Source organism: Uloborus diversus, chromosome 5 (genome assembly GCF_026930045.1).
Source record: "Uloborus diversus isolate 005 chromosome 5, Udiv.v.3.1, whole genome shotgun sequence".
NCBI classification, from domain to species: Eukaryota; Metazoa; Arthropoda; class Arachnida; order Araneae; family Uloboridae; genus Uloborus; species Uloborus diversus.
Genome location: NC_072735.1, coordinates 101,473,587 through 101,495,819, shown reverse-complemented (window position 1 = coordinate 101,495,819; position 22,233 = coordinate 101,473,587). Strand labels below are relative to the sequence as shown.

Below are 22,233 nucleotides of genomic sequence, written 5' to 3'. Positions count from 1 at the left end.
TTGTAACCCTAACTCCAGTGAATTAACCCTACTCCAGTAGATAGCGTTCATAGTTGACCGCTTTTTCGTTTCTTCATTCCCCTGAAATGACACAGTCTTACCAGTGAAACAGTTAAGTGACCGGATCGAGTTCAGCCTTGTCACAATAAAGCATTTCCCTACATGTTAAGCATTACGAAAACATATTATCAAATTATCATGCCGTAGCGCAAGTTTCATTGTTGAAACACGCGGGTTACTCGATCATCAACTATTATTTATATGATGATTAGACTTTATTTTTAAAGAAAAATATTACGGGGAAAACCCTGGAAACTCCGCTCCATTCCGAAAACGTTGACAAAACTCTACTAAAACGGCGTTCTAAAAACTACAATTCCAAAGCATTTACGCGGGAGAACATCAAAAGCCCCCCCCCCCCCCCCCCAGTCACTCAAGAGAGCCTAAAATAGTCTAACTTCCTAAAAAAAATTGCTCTCGCACTTATGAGCCCCACTCGCCCTCTCTGTGTGGGAAAAAAATTTATCCCCTAAGTTCAAAATGTATTAAATAAATTATCGAATATAATTTAAATTATTTTTTCATGGTGTTGAGACATCAAAATCTAAATATTAACAAAAAAAAAGTAATTGCATAAAAAATACTTTTTTTAATTTTTGGTAAGCACAGTAGACTTTCATATTATACCACCACAATCCTTATGGTGCTCAAAGGACTAACTCATTAATGGCTTTTAGTTTGACAATTTATAAAGGTGATCTTAATATAATAAAATATGGTTTTGGTTTTCGTACTATTCAACCTTTTAAAAGAAGCAGATGAATTTCTTTGAGTTTCCATAAACAAAAGAAAATAACAATCTTTGTAATTACTTTATTTTCTTTTAAAATATTCGCAATTACTGTATATACGGTACAACACTACCACCTTCACATTATTTCTAGGTATTCCAATATAGCTAACAAAAGATTTTTTATATTAAAAAAACAACTCCCACGACTTGTATGAAATTTTTATGAACTGATATCTTTTTTAAAGAATGTGTGAAGCATTTAATTATAACTTAAAATTAAAGAATGCTGCAAAGAAACTTAGTTTTATTGAATTTATTATTTTCATTATAATTTCTAACTCTGATTTTTTTTTTTTTTTAAGCACTTATTCAAAGTCAATTTTCTTCCGTTTGAAATTGTTCCCCGTAATTCAATTTCAATTTTTTTGATTATTTGCATTTGAAAAGAAATTATTTAGCGTAGCGTTAATAAAATATCCTTAAAATAAAAAATACTCGTACAGAATATTAATATGAATATATTGACATTAAACATTGCAAAGTCGGAAAAAAATTCATTCAAATTTCTATTCAAAGTTAGCAATTATCATTTCTTTTACTAAGAATAAAATTAAACCTAAATTAATAGATCTGTTGGGGTTTTGAAAAATAAAATGAATTTTTTATATCAGTAAGTTGCATGATTGATGAATTCTGTGTTATTTCTTTTTTTTTAGGACTTGAAATACAGGCGCGTATATTGTCACTACGTAGTTCAAACAGAAACACCCAAAATATAGGTTTTATTATTGTTATTACTATTATTATTGTTGTTGTTATTGTTATTATTAGAAAAATTATTATTGTTTAGTGTTATTAATTTAAAATCATTTTTATTATTATTACTATTATTGTTATCATTATTGTTATTGTTTTTATTATAATTATTTATTATTATTGTTATTAATAATAATAATATAATGTTTAGTATTAATAACAATAATATCATTATTATTATTATTATTATTATTATTATCATCATTATTATCATCATTATTATTATTATTATCATTTTTGTTATTATTATTTTCATTATTATTATTATTATCATTATTATTATCATTTTTATTATTATAATTATTATTCAGGATGTTTATGAAGTCTTGCGCTGATAAAGAAAATTAATTGAAAATAGCTTTCTTTGATTTAAACGTTTTTTCTTTAATTTTAAGCCTCATCTCAAAAAGCTTTTTACACAACCTCAATACACTTCTACGTGTACACCTTTCATTTGTCTAAGAAAAATTAAACGATTTTCCACTTCGCGCCAGCCACTAGTGCAGCTGAAATTAATCTTCTGCTGGCAGGGGTTGGTTGGTCATAACAGTCCTTATAATATGTACATTAACTGTTATATTAGAGTTGGAACTATGGGTTACAACGAAAACGTCTGAAGAGTTGACCCTCAAAACTGCCCTCCCAGCGCCCCTGGGATTTTTTTGTAGGCATCATTTTCGGTTTTCGATATTAGTGCCACCTGCATGTCTGCACAAGGCTCTCCTAGTACAAAAAGGGTAATGTAGGTAAAAATCTCAAATGTTTTTTTTTTTCTTTAAATAAGTTTTCGTTATCAGTAGAGTAATTTATAAACACCCTGTCAATCCACCCAAGCAACTAACGATTCAATCAACTTTCTGTCGTAAATTACTTGCAAGATTAAATGTTTGCACTAGAGAATGTTTGCTAAGAGTACACACCCAAAATAAAACACAATATTTTTTTTCACTCCCCTCCCTCTTTTTTTTTTTTTTTGTTGCAAGTTTAGCGGTTTTTGAAGTATTTACACAAAAATTAGCCAAACACACATTTTAAACTAAAAAATAATATTTTACGACATACCTTTTCATAAATTAAATTGATTAGGGTCTCGTTTTGAAGAATGGAAACACTGGAATCAATATAATTGGTCAAGTTTTGAACCTAAAAAAGAGCAAAACTTTTATAAAACCATTTCATATACGTAACTTATTCTTTAAATTATATAAAAATACAGATTTCAATGGCTCCCAGGTGGAAAGTCATGGGAGGTTCCAAAACTGTCCTTTTCAGCAACTTTGTGTCTGACGATTTGACAAAATTATCGTCACTCCGCAGCATTTGGAGTTCTGCTTGGCAAAATTGTCATGATTCGGCGATATTGAGTTCCATTCGGAAAAAAATATCATCATTCGGCGAAATTATGAGGCTAAGTCGGCAAAATTTTGAGTTCCATTTGGTAAATTGAGATTTTCCGCCCTCCCAAAGTTTAAGTTCGGAGCGTCCCTGACAGGGTGATCGAAAGAATAAAGCCCTGAGTCGTAGAATAAAGTAGAGACACGTCCACCATCTTGGGGCTTTCTTCCTATGTCTGCTATGGTGAAGTAGCTTGTTTTGCTTCTTTATTGTGGTTTCTTTTTAACTCCATGTTAATCCACAAACAAGAAGCGTCATACTCAAGAAGCAAAACACGATACTTCATTATCGCAGATATAGGAATAAAGCGGCATTTAGCCCCAAGATGGCTGACATGTCGCTACGTAAGATACGATCTAGGACTTTTCGGAAAATGTCTGGTCAAATTTTGAAAGTGGTTACTGGGGACGAATATAAAAGCAGTCGCAGTATAATGCGTGTCTAGATCCGCCGCGTGAAGTTGGTAAAGAACGCTTTACAGGGCCGGATTTGGAAGTGTGGAGGCCCCGGGGCAACGAAGGAGTGGAGGCCCCTAATCAGGGGGCGAAAAGATTATCATATTTTCGAAAATATCTGATACTTGGATATATATCGGAATATTTTGAAATGTATGTATATATCCGATATTTTCGATTTAAAAAATTTCCATTTAAGTCATTTCGTCAAATAATTTTTAAATTTTTGAGCTCAAGAAGTGAGAAGTTGTAAGGATGACCTGCAAAGTTAACCATTTTTCGGATATTTTTTTTTACTTACTTTATTTCTCTTTAACTCTTAGGTACAAATTACAAATTAAATGAATTAAAAAATATATATCTTGCCACTGAAATGTTCGATCAAATACAAAATTGATAGTAAATGGATACTTGCAATCAGGGCTTTCTGATATATCGATAATAATATTATTTTTGTGCAAGCATTCTTTGTAGAAATACAAAAAATAAAAAAAAAATTCTGGGAGAAAAAACGTAAAATTTGCTGGCCCGTGAAAGTTAGGATATTTTGTAAAATTTTATTATATCGTCCCCTTTGTTGTGGAGGCCCCGGAGCAGTAGCCCCGCCTGCCCTCCCCTAAATCCGGCCCTGACGCTTTAGAATGCAATCGAAGCAAGATGGCAATGTGGAAGCTGTCCACCGGTATGATTTTATACAGTATAGCTGCCCTGCAACACAAACCATCCACAATCTTCATGCGACTTATCTTGACACACATTACATTGCGAATGATTGTAAATTTGCTTCCTCTAACTCCCTTAAAAATTTGGCCAGGAGTTTTCTGATCACCCTGTATATAACTTAACTATTTTTAGCAAGATATTACTTACCTAAAATTAAAGAAATATTTTTTCTTGAAGAAACGAAACTTAAGTCACAAACAGCATGTTTTCCTTATAAAAGATTTTCATGAAAAACTTAGCGAATACATATTATAATTCAAGCAATTTAAACGTAAAATAAGATATGTGTTTCAAATAATCGAAGAATCAAATGATCAATTTCGAAATAAGCTAAATATCCATGGATTCCCGCCTTCATTTTCATTAATGAATAGTCTAATTGAAAAATCTGAGCTGCAAATATTCACAACAGCTAGTCGTAAAAGAAAAAATAAAAGAAAAGATAGGGGTATGGTGTCTCGAAAATGGTTAGTCTTTTGCCAACATCTTTTACCACGGCATCTCTCGATATGCCGCTACTTCGCCCCGCAGGAGTGTTAGAAAATTTAATTAACTGTTCTTTAATTAACTTTGATATTGTCTGTTATATTGTACTAGTTTTCATGCTTCTTGATTATATGATGAAGGAACAATTTAAACGTGAGAATTAAGCATTAAAAAGTTACACTCAATGATATAAATTTCGTTGAATTTACTATCTTTTTCCATAGCATTACATATCAGATATTTTACACATATTGTTTCATTTTTTGACATGACATTATTTCAATGTTATGTTATTTTCAAGCCTAATTGAAATTTATCGAAACACTGCTTTTTAAAAGACATATTTCAACGTTTTCTTTTTGAATTTTGAAATGAACTGAATAAAGTTATAGATTTAGGAAAACATTTGTATCATGACATTAAAAAAAATTATTTTATTAAATTTTAGAGCTGACTTACGGGTCAACTCTAGTCAACCTGTTTAACATTTAAACTGGGTCTCCAAAAAATGATTATTAGTTCTTTTACCATCTTAACGTTTGAATTTTACACAATATATGCAAAAAAAAAAATATTCTAGGCTACTTTACCGCAGATCGCTCACACGTGCAAATAATAAATATTGCTGCTAAAATTGCGAATTTGAACTAACATAGAAGTTATTACAAGAAATAAATAGCTGCTGGGGAAAGGAGTGGTTCTAAATCATAACAAAAGCAGAAATCAGAAAACATATCGAAAGCAGTAAAACCAAACGTACGGCAAAAATTATGTTTCGTCTGTTGTCATCATCAATCCACTTTTGCAAAGCAATGTACCTTGAAGCGACATCAATAAATTCATGAACAATTTTACGAACCTGAAAAAGTTAAATAAGTTATAAGATAAGTTAGATAATAGAAGAAAAAGCGATTGTTTTTACAACAACTGCAAATAGTTTTAAATGTATTTTGTAGCTTAGGCCTCTTACACTCTAGGTGATTAGTGGAATCAAGTTTTCAAAAAAACGAGCTGATGTGTGCATCACATGACTTCCTTTTACTCCAGTTTGATGTCATTTCCTCATGTTTGGCAATTATAATGTGATTCAATTGTTTACTCTCTAAATATCACCAACAGTGGCCAAATCGAAACAGATTTGAAAAAAAAAATCGCCAAGTTGGCGACAAAACTTGGCGACCAAAATACTGGACATATATCGCCAAGCGTCCGACAAATTATAACACCACTTGAGTTTACATCGAAATTAACAATGATTTCCCCCAAAAAGGAGCAAAAGACCCCCTTAGGAACATCCGAATGCAACCAAAAGGAAAGGTGCACAACTAAGCCCCACTAGGAGTCTACGTACCAAATTTCAACTTTCTTTAACTTACCGTTTTTGAGTTATGCGAGATACATACACACATACACACATACGCACATACATACGTACATACGGACGTCATGAGAAAATTCGTTGTAATTAACTCGGGGGTCGTCAAAATGGATATTTCGGGTGTCTGTAGGTTCCTAGGCATATATCCACGTGTGGTCAGGTCGAAAAAAAAACTCAACATTCATTCGGGGGGTGAGAAAAATGGAAATTAAGGCCGATTTTTGGGTGAAATTTTTTTCGCGAATACAATACTTCTTTTTCGTTAAAAGGAAGAAAACAAATGCTTGTCAACTAGTTGACTGACGTTTTTCGTACTGTTCACGTGAGGCCACTTAGTTGAATCAACTTTTCCTTCAATCAGCCGAATATATTCGAGCAGCTGCTCCACAACGTTGTTGAAAACTGAAACGAGATGACTCTCAACTAGTTTACTCGTGTGTAGAGCGAACGTTTAGCAATTCAATCAACTAAAAAAGTTGATTACACTTATCGGGATGAGAGTAGCAGGGGCAAGCAGGGCCGCAGAGAGTCAAGACGAACCCCTTGTCAGTTTTCTCACCCCCCCCCCCTCCCTCCAAAAAAAAAGAGAAAAAGAAGAAAAGAAAAGAGGGGAAAGAAGGGGGAAAAGGGGGAAGGAGAAAAAAGGAGAAAAATGGAAAAAAGAAGAAAAAAGGGGGGGAGAAAAAAAATTAAAAATTTCTTACTAGAAAACAATTAACTATTTTAAGTACCACAACAAAAAAAAAAAATCCGGCCTGATCTAGCGAAAATCGTCTCCAGGTTGCGCCCATATCCCACACGCATACATACACACACCTACACACACACACTCATGCACGCACACAGGCACAAACATACACGCATACATACACACACTCATGCATGCACACCTAAACACACACTCATGCATGCACACCTACACACACACTCATGCCTGCACACAGACACAAACACACACGCATACATACACACCTACACACACACTCATGCTTGCACACAGACACAGACGCGTACATACACAATACCTATACAAACACATACACACACATACCCGCACACTCTTGCCTGCACACAGATAGTCACGCTTACATACACCACACACTCATGATTGCGAAAAACATAATTTGAATTTAAAAAGTCAAAATTCAAATTTATTTTTTTATTATTTTCCCCTTCTTTCTTTTTTCGAGATGCTCGTATTATATTTGAAATGCGTTACTCTTGAAAAATTCGGGTTGTGTCCATTTCGCATAAGTCAAATCGCACTGCACATATTCATTCTGTTTCTCAAATGAGTTTTTTTTTTTTTTTTTTTTTTTGTGAGAACGCCATAACTTTCTTAATTCGTCATCAAACTTCATTTTAAAGATTTTTTTTCTCACTTTCGGTGCAAATTAAGCAAACAATTTACATTTTGTCTGTTTTTATGAAAAATACACTCTAAAAAATCGGATGAACTCGTATTATAAAACTGCAACTTACGCATGCATTGCTACTAGGGAAAATCGGATAGCTTAGTCGGTAGGCGTCAGTTATTCAATCGAAAGGTCCAAAACTCTAGTACATGTTCCAGCGGTCAGCCTTTGTAGCCTTTTTAAAGCAAGCATTTTGCTTCAAACTAGTTAAGACTGTATAATTTAGAATAAATTCAACCGGAAAGTTCTCCTTTTTTACATCTCCCGGCGCATGTTTTGCCCAGATTAGCTAGTAGTATAGATTTATTTACTTATCTAAAATGTTTATATATTGTTCCCAACGCAATCGACTCATTGCAACAAAGTTCACCCCCCCCCCCTTCTTCGTTTTCAGAGGCATTTCAAAAAAGTATACATCACTATCATTTTTCATTTCAAAGCTTTCCCAAACGATCTGCTGCAGAGCTTAATCCTCCATTTGAATCGATTATTTTAGCAAAGGGCACAAGTCTTCTTCTTTTCTTTTTTTTTTTGATAATTGTTGTTTTGATAAAAAATATTGTATTGAGATTAGGGAATTTCATTTTTAAAGGAAGCATTTCCAACTTTATACCATTCGTATTTATAGTCGTTAGAAAAAAAAAGTTTATCAAAGAAAGGGCCCGCTATGTGGAATTTTTCATGTCTATCATAAAATTATAAAAATATGATTTTCTAATATAATCTCCTTTTCTAAAATAAACATTTTACTTATTGCTCACAAAGATCCTTTGTTCAAAATTTATAGAATTACTCAAGTTTTGCTTTCGTACTTACTCCATTAAGACTGTCTTTAGGCAACATCTTCGGAACATAGTCCGTGCCGAGTGCATATGGCATGTAATTGGAAATCCACTCAACACAACGCTCCCATTTCGTTAACTGCGTCTTCTTTGCGAAAGAATGCGGATGATTTAAATGAATTTTACGGAAAATAAAACTGAGGTCATCCAAATGCACAATGAAGCACCTTAAAGCCAGATAATTAGCTATAGACCTGCAAATGAAATAGAAATTAGTGATAAGTATAGCAGAAGTTATTTAATTTGTGTCATATATTTTCCTTTTGAAAATTCAATGGGAAAACTAATGACGCATTATATTTAGACGTTTAACAAGTAACCCCATCCATGTGTGAATCATTGATTAGAATAAAACTTTGCACACCAGAACACTTAAAAACATTGAACCGGTTTTTTTTTTAGTGGGCAACAAACACCTTTAACGGGGTGAAATTCAGCCCTAAATATTGGATAATTGGGAATTATTCTATATTCTTCATAGGGTATAATATATTCTCTTATTTTAAATTTTAATTACAAAAATTTAAATAATGATTGACAATTTGAAAAAACTAAACAAACTGAAATGACTTGTTTTGGGATTTTTCTGAAAATACTATTTGTTGGGGTAAATCATGCCTCGCAATCTTACCCCGTCTCGCGGCTAGTTGCCAATAAGGAATTTCATGTCAGAAAAATTACCATCTTGACCTCACCATTTCTGATTTTAATAAAATTTGGCATGAAGGACACATATAACAAGATAAGTAGTCCTGCCAATTTTTAGATTTCTATGTTGAAAATTGTTCGAAATATAAACCAGTAAAAAAAACTCAATAAAATGAAAAGCCTGTTCTTGCAAATGACGGTAACTTCTTTCTAATTTTTGTTGAATGAAAATTCAAAAACTATTGTAAAGCTAAAAATTAGAGCTTTCAATTGATACATAACGTGACTTTCTTACGACAAATTTAAGTTTTAGGATCATTCACCGTGATGGGGTAATATTGCGAAGGATGGTTTACCCCTATTAATAGTATTTTCAGAAAAATCCTGAATGTTCAATTTGTTTTTCAAATTTTCAATCATAATTTGAAATTTTGTAATTAAAATTTGAAGTAAAAGAATACATTTTACCCTCTAACTCCCAATTATCCGATACTTAGGGATCAATTTCACCCCGTTAAAGGTGTTTGCTGCCGTTAAAAAAAAATACGTGTTTGATATTTTTAAGTGTTCTATCCAGTGGCGCCGACTCCATGGGGCTTGAGGGGGCTCGAGCCCCCTCAATAGTTTGTTTTGGGGGGCAGAGCCCCCTCAATAATTTAAGAACATAATTTGTCATATTATGGTTTCTAAAATCACAAAATTATGTTGGTATTTTTTACTTTCCTTGTTTGAAGATAGTTACATTGTAAAATACATTTAGTAATGAATTAAAACAAATAACTATTGCTGTAGTAAGAAGGTTAATTGAAAACGAGTGGTGTGAATAAGGATAGTGTTACGGTGCTGTGAGCACTCATAGAATTTGTCCCAGTGCGCAAACCTTCGGATGAAGTCTCGCTGGCGGAGCTCTCATCTAAGTGTTGCTGATCTGGAAAAAATATATCAGGGTTTGATTTGTATACATTTAATGGAAGGCGTGATAGTTTTCTTTAATTATTAGAGTTAATGAAGTAATCTGTTTATTAACTTTTTTAACTCTATTAAAGCATTAATTTTGAGACATTATTTTTATTTAATGAACTCTGGGCCTTATTCAAAGCAAGCTTAAATTAGTTATTTCACTTTTAGTAATCAAAGTGCGACATCAATCTTTTTTGCTTTATTCTTTTAATGATAGTTTAGATTTGATTAAATATCATTTCAATCTTTTCAGAGCTATATATTCACTGCTAATAGACTAAAAGTATAATTATTAGTGTAAATTAAATTGGCTTTTCACAAAAATACCATTTTTTCTTTTTTTTTTCCAAAGCCAAGAAATGTGTCGGCTTGTCGAATTTATCAGAGTGTCGATTTACCGAGAGTCGAGTTTTTGGGGTTCTAATGTTGATCATATGACTCTAAAATGCTTAAAAAACTATAAAACTCACTATTTTTTATCTCAAATTTAGAAAATTTACCCTGGCAAGGCCCCCGTTATGGTACCCTCCCCCCAATAGTTGTTTTGAATCGGTGCCACTGGGAGTGTCTTTCCATGCAATTCAAGTGCACTACCTTGTATAGTGGCGTAGCCTAGCTATGGTACTGCACGTCTCCCTACAAAATGGAACTGTAAAATTATCCCTCACTTAAGGCAAGTGACATGATCTAATTGAAGCAGAAAATTTGTGTACCAATTTTTTAGATTGTTTTACTTTGAAAACGCCCTGTCACATATGTTTGTTTGTATAAATTATACACACCGAAAATATGTAAGTTGGCATTTTCAAGGCACAAAAATCTGAATTTTTTTCGGGGGGGGGGCGGGGCTCCGTGCTTTAAGATACTCCCTAGACCCCGGTGACATCCGGCCCCCCCAATAATTTTTCCAAGTCGGCGCCCCCTGGTTCTATCGATGTGCAAAGTTTTATTCCAATCGGTGATTCACACTTGGGCAGGTTTGCTTGTAAGTTCTCCATTGGGAGATCGGTTTGTGCACATTATGTCCATGACATGATATTATGTGTGGAACAATGTAGTTAATCGACTAAATATAGTGTGGGTCAGTTAAGTTGAGCTATGATCTTCACAATGCTTACCTGTTTTTGGTGTAGTCGGGAAAGATAATTGGAGCTAAGTTGAGCTGGGCTACTTATGTAGTAGTTTAAAAAAAAAATCTTTTAAACTCAAATCCGTGACAGTAATTTAATCACGCCAAATATTTGACGTAATTTAATGTCTTGAGGCACTTCAAATTTATTTTGTAAATTAGTTTCCCTGTACAATTTGCAAGCAAACTAGTGTGAACTGACCCATACACACCATTTGTGATTGACGGAATTAGCAAAGTTTTTTTTTTTCCTTTGAGCGCTCAAGATATCATATTGCTTTCATTTTACCCGGCGCCTTACGTTTAACTCAACAATTTCAAATATATAGTCTTTGCGATTGGTAGATACGAAACCTCTGTCGAGTATGGTAAGGTTTAACTAAATGTTGTATCATACTGTTGCAAATTCTGTAAATAGATCTCATTTTTATGTGCTTATTTTAGTGCAATTTTGCTAAATTTGGCGCTCATTTCGCTAATTTCTGTTCAAAATTACACATGCAGGTTTTTTTCTCTGTTTTACCATAATATATAATTAAGGACAGCAATACCGGACCAAAATTCAATACCGGTCTTCGGTTTTTTTTTTTTCGTGATACCGAAATACCAGTATTAATACCGGTATTAGAAATCCCCCCCCCCCAAAAAAAAAATTCAAGAACATAATATTTCGTAACTATATTTTATTATTTTGTACAAAAAGTACATTATTTACTTATTGTGAACAAATATAAAATAAAGAAACAATTATAATAAAAAATCAATAATAGCAAGAAACATACTACTGTCATTAAGCATGGAACTCACTTTAGTGAAAGAATTTTCCTGCAGTTAAAAATATTCTTTCTGAATTCACGCAGGCAGATGGTACTGTTAATAATGCGCAAACATGCAGTTGCCTGGACGTCCTTCATCTTCAAATAATTTGGTCTTTAACTTAATTTGGTTTTGAGAAAATCATTTCTGTAAGCGTGGGTGTTCCTTTTGTATTGTGGGTATTTTCTTTTTTTTCCATTATTATTTATATCTAATTGTAACTATTCTTCGAGCGACAATTCTTTTCTTGTATTAACATCATCTTCGACGATTTCTCTTAGTCAGATAAGGATTGTGTTTACTTTTTATCAATCCTTTGGTTTGAAATTTTCGATGAATTCCATCTTGTTAGTTTCTTTTTTCTTTTTTTTTCCTTCCGTTTTCATATTCTTTTCGAAATTTTTTACGGTTATGTTAATGTCAGAAAACATGTTCCAACTGATTATGCCTTACCTCTTTGCAAATGTTCAAGATTTTATAAGTATTATCTCGCTCGATATAAAGCTGAATAGCGAGACAGAACAGCACGCTGATACCGGCGAAAACAAATCACTTTTTGTTATAATAACAAGAAAAAGTTTTTTTTTTTTCAAAATTCAGTACAGTTGAGACAAATATTTTTATAAATTATCAAAAAGAATCGCTGCAATTGATGGTTGGAATAAATTGTTTCTAGCACAAACACATTCGTAAGAGAAAATAAAAACATGTTTTGCATAAACTCACGAAAGTGCGATTCGTCACACCATCTGGTGATATAAACATCATTTTGTAATCTTTTGGCTATTTTCATTCTTTGACATTTTATAAATTCTTCCTTTTGAAGCCAAATTTTTACTTCAATAGCTTGATTTTGATACTGTCTTACCGAAAAGAAATTGAGATTTAAAATAACAGTAGATATCTAATTAGTTAAATTAAAAACTCTTTTTATCAAAAGTTATTAATTATTTTTAGCTAATACCGAAAATACCGGTATTTTACCCCAGAAAATACCGGTATTACGAAATTGCAAAATAGCTCCAAATACCGGTATTTGGTATACCGGTATTGCAATCACTATATATATAATGTAAGTTTTACGTATAGGTATACGGGATACGGGCTTTTGTACCGAAATTTGCGATCTATCACAAAGTTGGTGAACTTTTTGGTTTCAACTTTGATATCGTCTTGGTGAGAAATCGTCAAATATTGCCGAGCTTTACGATATTTGGTAACTATTAAAATTTAATGGATGATAGTAGATTTTTCTTGAATTTTCTAGTGTTTTCCTAACCGATTGAAAAACTAAGGTTTATAAGTACCGACAATTTTTCTTTACTTAAATATGTGTTTAAAAAACTTTTTACCCTTAAATACAATCAAAAAGCATTTATTTCACTGTATTTTTATTGCAAAATCAACATTTGCATGTTTTTTGTTTAAACATGCGTTATTTTATTTATATAGCCCCTCCCCCCCCCTTTCACCCTACCATAGGGTAAAGAGTGGGTATCAAAGCTCTTTGAATGTATTAATAAGAGAAAACAGTCTGAAAAAAAATTAACCCGTTCTGATTCTGAATCAAAATGAATCCTATGTATACAAAATGCGCGAAAAAATTCATTAAACTAGATTTAATGTTCTCATTTTAGCGTCTTTTCTTGCAAAAAAGAAAAAGTTTGTTGTCACCCTAACTACACCCTACTTAATTCACATACAACTTTTCTGAAAAAAAGAAGCGATGAGTATAAAATGAATAAAGCAGCAATTTTCAGCTTAATTTCATAAAATTTATTCCATTTAACTAAAGTGATTATTTTTCTTTATAAAGCGTATCTACAACACTATCCGATCTATTAATGGGTCATTATGCAAAAACGTAGGTTTTTTAAGTTGAAATTCATGAAAAAAAATCTTTAATTTTTTTGAAAGTTAATTTATATTGTTCCTTTTAGGCACCTGTTTACTCTCACATAGTTAGTCACATTCTTTATTGTTTATTTTGTAACTTTCTTTTGTAGTTAAAATTTTTGATGTGAACGGAGGGTAACGTTTAGTAAATATATATTTTAAATGTTATTTTTAAACTTTTCATTTAAATAAACATTGCATCTTGTATGAGGAATACGATTTGAACTGATTAAAATGTACTCATCTTTCTTAAAATGGATTTTTAAAGAACGTTGAATGCTCCAATTCTGATTGTATATCCTCCATTACATCTATACAGAAACGGAGGATACAAATACTTATGTTTTGCTATGTGTTGATTTAGGGTTAACGCAACAGGTTATTCAGAATTTACTTTAAAAAGTGATTCAATTTTAACTATAAAAAAAATTTTGTACACAAACAATTCTTTCCTTTTTTAATCAAGAATGGAGGATACACAAAGTACAGGACCTATTTGACTTCAAAGAGAATAATGCTGAAATTCTTTCACACTAAATTCGTTAGCTTCACTATGCAGATGCAGACCCAGAGTTGAAAAGGGCTAACTTGTGTTACTAAAACTCTGTAATGAACTGCCAGTACTGCCGTCTATAGGAAATTCTATTACTTAATTAAATCCTGAACTGAGGATACAACAAATACTGTGACAGTGATTCAAAAGATTATGAATGCTATACATTTTTTTTTTTCATTTTATAACATAATTCTTTCAACCTATTAAAAAAACATCAAATGATTCAAATTTCACTATTAAATCTGTTATATTTTTTTGTATTGAGTAAATAAATGAAAAAGTACATGGGAAGAAATGTTTTGGGACATGTGACGGAGGCATACAAGTATCCCTCCATTCAGTGAAAAAAAAAACATTTAAAATTTTTTATAACATTATTAGTTTGTATTGATCGTTTTCAAAATTTGCTATACTTTTCTAAATCTCATAAAAAAGTGGTTAAAGATAAATACTTTTCAAACCAACCACCCTGGACCTAAAAAAGCGCGTTTTTTTTTTTTTTGTAGAATGACCCTAATATATTCTGAAAGTTTTATGCCGTTTCTTATAATCCTTGGCGTCGATGCTAATGTTCCTTCTTTCAAACTTTTTTGCAACAATTCTCAGAAGCAAAATTTTTCATTTTCGAAGTTCAGTAAAAACTGCTTTTGTTCAAAATTCTTTTTGAAATTTAGTCTCGAAAAAAGTAAAAGAATTTTCAGGAAGAAATAATCAAACATCCATTCAGTACCAAAAATCCTTGGGACAAAACATTATCCTCAAAAATAGTGAAAGACAGATACTTTTCTTTTTAAGCGATCGATCGTTAGAAAATCAATGATTGATGCCAGTGTTACATCAAAGAATGAGAGAGAGAATGTGCTTTTTCGAAGGTTATTTCTAATTTTTTACTTCTCGAAGAATGTTACCTTCATTTATCAAACATTAAGAACAAGTCAATATCGACTTTTTTAATGTTTCTACTGAAAGCTCTTTAAAAGCAATCAGAGCAATAGCTTGACGCTTCGATTTATTTTGTTTAGAAATTTTGATATCTCTTACCTGCTCATATTTGTTATTCTGAGTTTGTTATTAGAATCTTGCGTCACCTGATAGAATATAACCTGAATACTAAATAAAAAATATCTTTTTGGAACTTACACGAAGTCTTTAATGTTTCTAGCTTAGTAAAATAAAGTGGGAAGTGAAAAATATAAGTTCGATAATGCAGCTTTCTGTTGCAACTCCTAAAAGACCGAATGCACGCTGAATGACTTCGAAAGGAATTTCAAAATCATGTTGTTGTTATAAATATAAAGAAATGAAAACACCACATATGTTTTAATATAATAGCCCGCCAGTTTTTTCCAGCATTTAACTTACAGTATGCCCACTAAAGTACATTGCCACCCACTTAGCGTCACAACGGCTGTTATTTTCAAAAAAAAAGTATCAAAGTATTGTCAAGTAGCCATGTGCTGCTGAATAAAGTCACCTACAGACAGGCTCGTCATTTAAAAGTTTTTCAGGGGAAGGGGTGCAAAGAGTATGAATTCAATGCATTAAATAGGAAAAAAGCATCAAAATACAAGAAAAAATGCATAACTGCATTATGTTTTCATAATCCAAGGGCAATATATTTGGGCAATTACGGCGATCAATTGAGGTAGTGATAAGCAAAGGAATTCAAGTGGCAAAATTAAAAATTTGTAGATAACCAGTACAAATGGTAGGTGAACCTCTCCTCTGTCTTCGGGCAAGAGATTGTACTAGTAGCCCTGGTAGGTGCTGCTGTACAGCATTATTTAGAAAAAAATTTCAATGAAAGCCTACCTGGGCTCTAATCTTTAAACGCGTTTTACTCGAAACTTAAAATTGCCTGCATCTACTACTTGCATCCCTTTGCTTCTCACTGCCTCAGTTGACCTCATCGCCTCCCTAATTTCATAATAACGGGGTTGCTTACGTAGCCGCCTGTTGGTAACTGCGGTGTAAGCATTCCTATCTTGAAAACGGAAAGAAAAAAGGAGAAACAGATTTTCAAAGTTGAAGAAGAAAATTAATTGAGCACGAAAAGAACCTTTGGGAACATTAAGGCAAGGAATAGAAAGGTTACAACGCGCATTTGTTTTTCGTTTTTTTCTACACTGTGACGCGAGAAAACGATCTAAGAAAGGAAAACTATTATAGCTGGGCATGACTATCATGGCTGCGTACACATAAATGTTATCAGGATTTCTGTAATCGTCTTTACTGCCAAGTTAGCTTTAGCCCAGCAATTGTTATAACAATATTACCTTCATTAGACATTGCGTTGTCATGCTTTGCCGTAAAAATAATCATTTCTTCTTCCGTTCGTCTCGTGACGTCAGTGTAGGAAATTGAAAAAACAAATGCTTGTTTTAACCGTTCTATTCTTTCCAGTAATGTCGACTAAGTGTTTTCTCCTACTAAACTATTGATGCTCGGCAACTTGTTAAACCACCTATTTTCCCTACCCTGTTCTGTTTCCGACTTAGGTATGTTCTGTGAACTTATGAAATCATTGAGCAACCATCCAGAGTCACTGAGAACCCAATATTTTACAAAAAGTTTATCGCGCTAAATGGAAGGGATTTTGTAATTTATTTAGATTTATTTAAGTGGATATAATATCTAAACTATATACCTTTGACTCTTACCAAAAATAGAAAAAAAAATACCCAAATAAACAAATGCGGAAAGTTGTATAGAAAGTAAGTTTTTTAAATAAATAGTATTGGTAATTTTCTAAAAATAAAATGAAACTAACAAAGACTAGAAGTATATATATCATACCTGTGAGAAAAATCAGATATAGATGAAAATATGTTTTCCACATACGTTCTGCTACTGCAAGGTATAAAAATGCTTTGCTTTGAATAAGTACTTAAGTTTTGTTCTTCAAGTATAAATTTTATCAAATTACATAGGTTGACCTGAAAAAGAAAAAATAAAATATATAACCACAGAATTGCTAAAGTTGATGCATTAATAAGCAAAAGTAAATAATTTTAAGTGTAAAAAGCAATTTATGATGCAACTGTCACCAAAAGCATTATATATATGTAAAGTACATGATTTTACAGTAAAACACTGGTTATCCAAACCTAGGCAGATCCAGTAAACTAAAAATCCGGATAATTAGACAACTTTAAAAAATGATTATGGAAATTGTTTTTATGTAACTCAGGGGTGCCCACCTAGGGGGAAGGGCATGGCGCAGACAGCGCCATTAAAATTTTTAGGGGGTGTTTTGAGGGGCATTTTTCAATTTTTTGGTGGGTTGTCGCTTTGGGGGGAGTCTTTGCGATATTTAGGGGGTGTGCCCTCACTCTTAGGAACTTCCCTTCCTTTTTTTCTGGTTTAGGAAAAGAAATGTAATATAGGTTGACCCTAATAAGTTGACATCAGCAGAGGCTTAAACAATTCCATTTGTTAAAAAAGGGACGAGGAAAGCCGCTTTTCGTTGCGATAGCATTTAATGGTAATATGCCAGTCAAAGAACTTCTCCTGTTTAAAACCAAACATAAATGAGCTCATCCAAGTCACACGCATCAAATTACCAGAGCCTAATCATAACGTGTATTAAAAGCGGTTTGTTTACTAGCAGATGTTTCTATTTTTTACTGCAAAAGACAGTCAAAAAAAAAAAATCCTTATCAACCCAGTCAGTTGAACATCCAGATAATTGGCATCTGGATAATCCACATTCTCACTTGGAGCATAGTTAAAAAGTAAGTGTCCCCTACTTTTCGCCGACACGAAATTTCTTTCCCCCCTGCTTTTGTGCTTCAACCTTACTTTTTTATATATTTAAAGGGGGGGGAGGATTTTAAAGGTTGGAAAAAATTAAGATAAACTGAAACTGAACAGTACAGGTACAAATTCTACATCAATCAGTTAAATTGAGAAGCAAAAATTATTGCTCTTACCAGTGTATTATTTGCATCAGTACATCTTACGATTAAACCATCTTTCTCAGCATCCTCTCCGCAAGCATCAATTTGATGAATGTTTCGCTTGAAAAATAAACAGTGTAAAAATGGTGAGATATTTGCTTTAAAACAATATAAATTTATGTTTAAAACCTCTCTGGTATGAATACGGTGATTCAGAGTAACTTTGATTGAGAAATCTTGATTTTTAACTGCTCAACTCATATTTTAGTAGCTTTATCGCTTACTAACTGCCTTTCTACCCAAAAAAAATGTATTTATTGAGTCCCCCCTCCATTTTTTTTTTTAAATATATTTAACTTATATTTATTTTTGTTTTTGGCTGAAACCAGAAACATACCAAAAAAGGCAAATCTAAATGCGATAATTTCAACTACAAGACAAATGCTAAATTAAAAGTTCGACAAGTTTTAGGTTTAAAATTGGTGATTTTTTGTTTTAAATTTCCACTGTGACAAAACAAGTTAATTCAAGTGATTTAAATAGACACTGGAAAAGCAAACTTGGTGCAACTGTGTTTAGGGAAGGGCCAATTATGTTGAAAAAATTTTTACTCTCTGATCAGTAACTTAATCAATTAAAGATATTGGTGGACCCACTTAGGCTTACACTTTAACTATAAATGTTAGCTAAATCAAATGCTTTCTTTAAATATCCGTATGTAAAAAAATAATGAACATTAGTTTAACAGTCCGGAAAGTGCTTCAACTTGGCCCAGGGTCTGGGGCATGTTGAAACTCAAAGGAACAAGCAATCTTCCTCAATAATAATTTGATTCTTGAGTGATGTATCTACTATTTGATATAAACAATATGTATCCAAAAATACTTTCACTATAAATGCAATCATATTCCTTGAAAAAAATTTTCTTCATTTAAAGACTTAACTTTAGATTTACATCAGTGATTTTCTTTCATTTTTAATCAACTCGATTAAAATGAGTGAACCGCAGCAACTAAAATTATTTCAATACACTATTCTAAGTAAGAAGAGATAAGGGAGGGGACACAATGAGCACTCTTTCAACATGCCCCCTCTTTAGGTTGTTCGAAAAAAAAATGACTAGATAGCTTTGGACCACAGGTAATTATCAGACTTCAGAAACTAATCAATATTTTTAAAAATATGAAAAAAAAAATCTTATATTGCTTCAAACTATAAATACCTATCGGCCAGAAAATATTCAAGACCTACAGCTCTGAAAACAACATGGATAATACACTCACTGGCCAATGAATTAGAAACCTTTGAGATTTATATTTGAATGCGTACTAGAGATGAAGTATACTTCTTTTTTTTTTTTTTTTTTAATGACGTAGGTCATTGTTTTGCTGGCATGGAAGTGGTGCCCGGTGTTCCTCGAGGGTAAACAAACAGCCATGCGATACCAATATATACTAGCAGATCAAGTGTACCCTGCAGTGTTGCATTTTTATCCTGATAGCGACGGATACTTCATGGACGATAATGCAACTATACATCGTGCCAGAAGTGTTGAAAATTGATTCACTGAGCATCAGTCAGACTTTCAACACCTTCCCTGGTCACCACATAGCCCGAATCTTACCCAAATAGAAAATGTGTGGGATATAGTGGAAAGACGCATCCGACAGAGAGCACTCTCCTCTTCCATCTCATTTACAAGATCTAAAAAGCTGCATAACCAATGCATGGTATTCTCTGGATGTAAATGCACTCCAGAAACTTGTAAACTCGATGCTCAAACCACTATATCCTTAGAGCAGGAATTAAAATGGAGGGAGCAAGTCCAATCATTTGCTTAGCAAAAGCTGACTCAAAGACCCCAAGTCACATGACTCAACAACGACGAATGGTTGGCACGTTTTGCGTAAAACAAGTAAAAAAACCCCGATTTCTTCCAATGTTTTGCTTTAAAATTCATCACGTGACTGGGGGTTTTACGAATGAAAGTCGTCACTCCCTCCATTTTATCTCTTCTCAATGACTACACCCAAACGAATTAGCGCAATTATCCGAGCAAAAAGGTGGTCCAATAAAATATTGATCTTGGGTTTCTAATTCATTGACTAGTGAGTGTAGATATTCTTAAGACGCATCACATAAATGCTACCCGAACTCTCTGTGCATTTTCAAGTAACTACTATCTCGAATTTTTCAACATTCCCCGTTATCCCCTACATTAGCATTATTTAATTGGTACTCACTATATGGACTCCTCATTACATAACCCCTCAGTTTAGTAAAGGGTGTTTTTTTTTAAAGGTGGAGAACTTTAGGTTCAAATAAAACACAGTTAAATGTTGTTAATTGCCATGAGTGTTGCATTATTCGAAAGATAGCAAAGATGATTCTTTGCTATTTTTATTTAAATATGATTTTTGGCATACGACTACCTCGACTGGCTCGGAGAAAGTCCAATTGGAAAGTTCAATTTTCCCACTTTTTGCAGCAATAGAGGCCGTATGTCAGTAATAAGGTGGCGAATGTTCTCTTTCAAGGCGTCAATCGTCTGTGACTTTTCGGTGCAGAACAGAGACTCCACATAGCCCCACAAAAAGTAGTCCAGCGGTGTTAAATCGCATGATCTTGCAGGTCAATTCACGGGTCCATTACGCGAAATTATTCGTTCACCGAACATTTCTTTCAATAAATCAATTGTGTTACGCGCTGTGTGGCATGTTGCACTGCCTTGTTGTCTATTCATGATGAAATGGCAAACCGAACTGAACACAAAACAAGTGACAGCTATCAAAATGGCACACATATCAAACAGTGTTGCCAACTTGAAGTTCTATACCTCTAAAAAACACCCTTTATAAACCAGGGTACCCGTTACCTATTACAAATGTTGTTTACCGGTTGAGTAGGTAAAGAACTGCTAAGAGTTTTAATGGATATGGATTACTTACCAAATACAGATTTCGAACTACGCTATCGATACTTTCAAAATCCTCCCAAACTTGATGCATACTTTCTATTTTCATATCAAAGTAGTTTAACATTTCTAAGACAATATCTTTGTATTTCTGAGACAATGTCTCGTCATGAGCAGCTGGATACTGGTATTTTACCTTGAGAAGAAAAAAAAATTTTAACATAACGAAACATATATTTACATAAAAGCAACAGCAATATTGAAAATGTAAATAACGCTATAAGAACTATAAATTTCAAGGCAGAGTATGGACGTTTTTTATGAATTAATCTATTAAATGGTGACACAAATAATATTTGTGAAAATTAGTTAAATAGATTTAATGTAAATTCGTCTGACCTATGAGTCTACAAGATCCGTTACGCAGACAAATAGCTAAAATAGCTCCAATATTTGACTTCTAATTAGTAATTTTTGGATAATTAATGACGCTATTTAAATTAATCTTCAATAAAGAGGTAACATTGAACAAATGTAAAAGCATGTTAGTATGAATGCGATGCGTTCAATTGCTGTATATTTCATTTGCGATTTTTTCACAATGAACTTAGCGTATTTTTAAATAATATTTTTTAAAGATAATATTAAGATGCTGATATCGCAATAACAGGGAAACAATATACTTTGAGAAATAAGTTTTTATTCGATAATTTATGAAATATATTTTGAATTTACAAGTGAACCTATAAGTGTCACTTACAGAATAAAACTGTACACTTGGAACACTTTAAAATATTGAACCCGTGTTTTTTAATAGGGGATAAACACTTTTAATGGGGTGGAATTTACCCCTAAATATTGAGTTATTGGGATACACGAAACGGGGGAAAAAAACTTCAAAATGCTTCTGACAACATTTTTTCCGGTTATTATGCAAAATTACCCTCCTTAATCCAAGTACATCCCCCCCCTCCCCCCTTTTTTTTTTTTTTCAACTGAGCTCTCCAAAAAAATTAACTAGTTATGTTTGAAGGAGCAATCCCCTTAAAAGAGAGTCGAAAAAGTCATAAAACTAGCTCATTTTTTAAACCATTTTTTTTATCACCAACAAT

The 22,233-nt window shown here is 32.8% G+C and overlaps 1 protein-coding gene across 1 annotated transcript in view; it reads right to left on the bottom strand.

The window, feature by feature from the left end:
- Positions 1-21,223, bottom strand: part of LOC129223046 (endothelin-converting enzyme 1-like) — a 60,487-nt gene extending 39,264 nt beyond the window's left edge. Inside the window, exons 1-6 of the mRNA XM_054857610.1 lie at positions 21,156-21,223; positions 18,241-18,327; positions 17,105-17,244; positions 8,278-8,497; positions 5,429-5,527; positions 2,672-2,752 (exon numbers count right to left, since the gene is read on the bottom strand). Coding sequence (XP_054713585.1) covers positions 2,672-2,752; positions 5,429-5,527; positions 8,278-8,497; positions 17,105-17,244; positions 18,241-18,327; positions 21,156-21,215 — 687 coding nt within the window. The 5' untranslated portion in view covers positions 21,216-21,223. The remainder of the gene's footprint in view (positions 1-2,671; positions 2,753-5,428; positions 5,528-8,277; positions 8,498-17,104; positions 17,245-18,240; positions 18,328-21,155) is intronic.
- Positions 21,224-22,233: the final 1,010 nt, after the last annotated feature.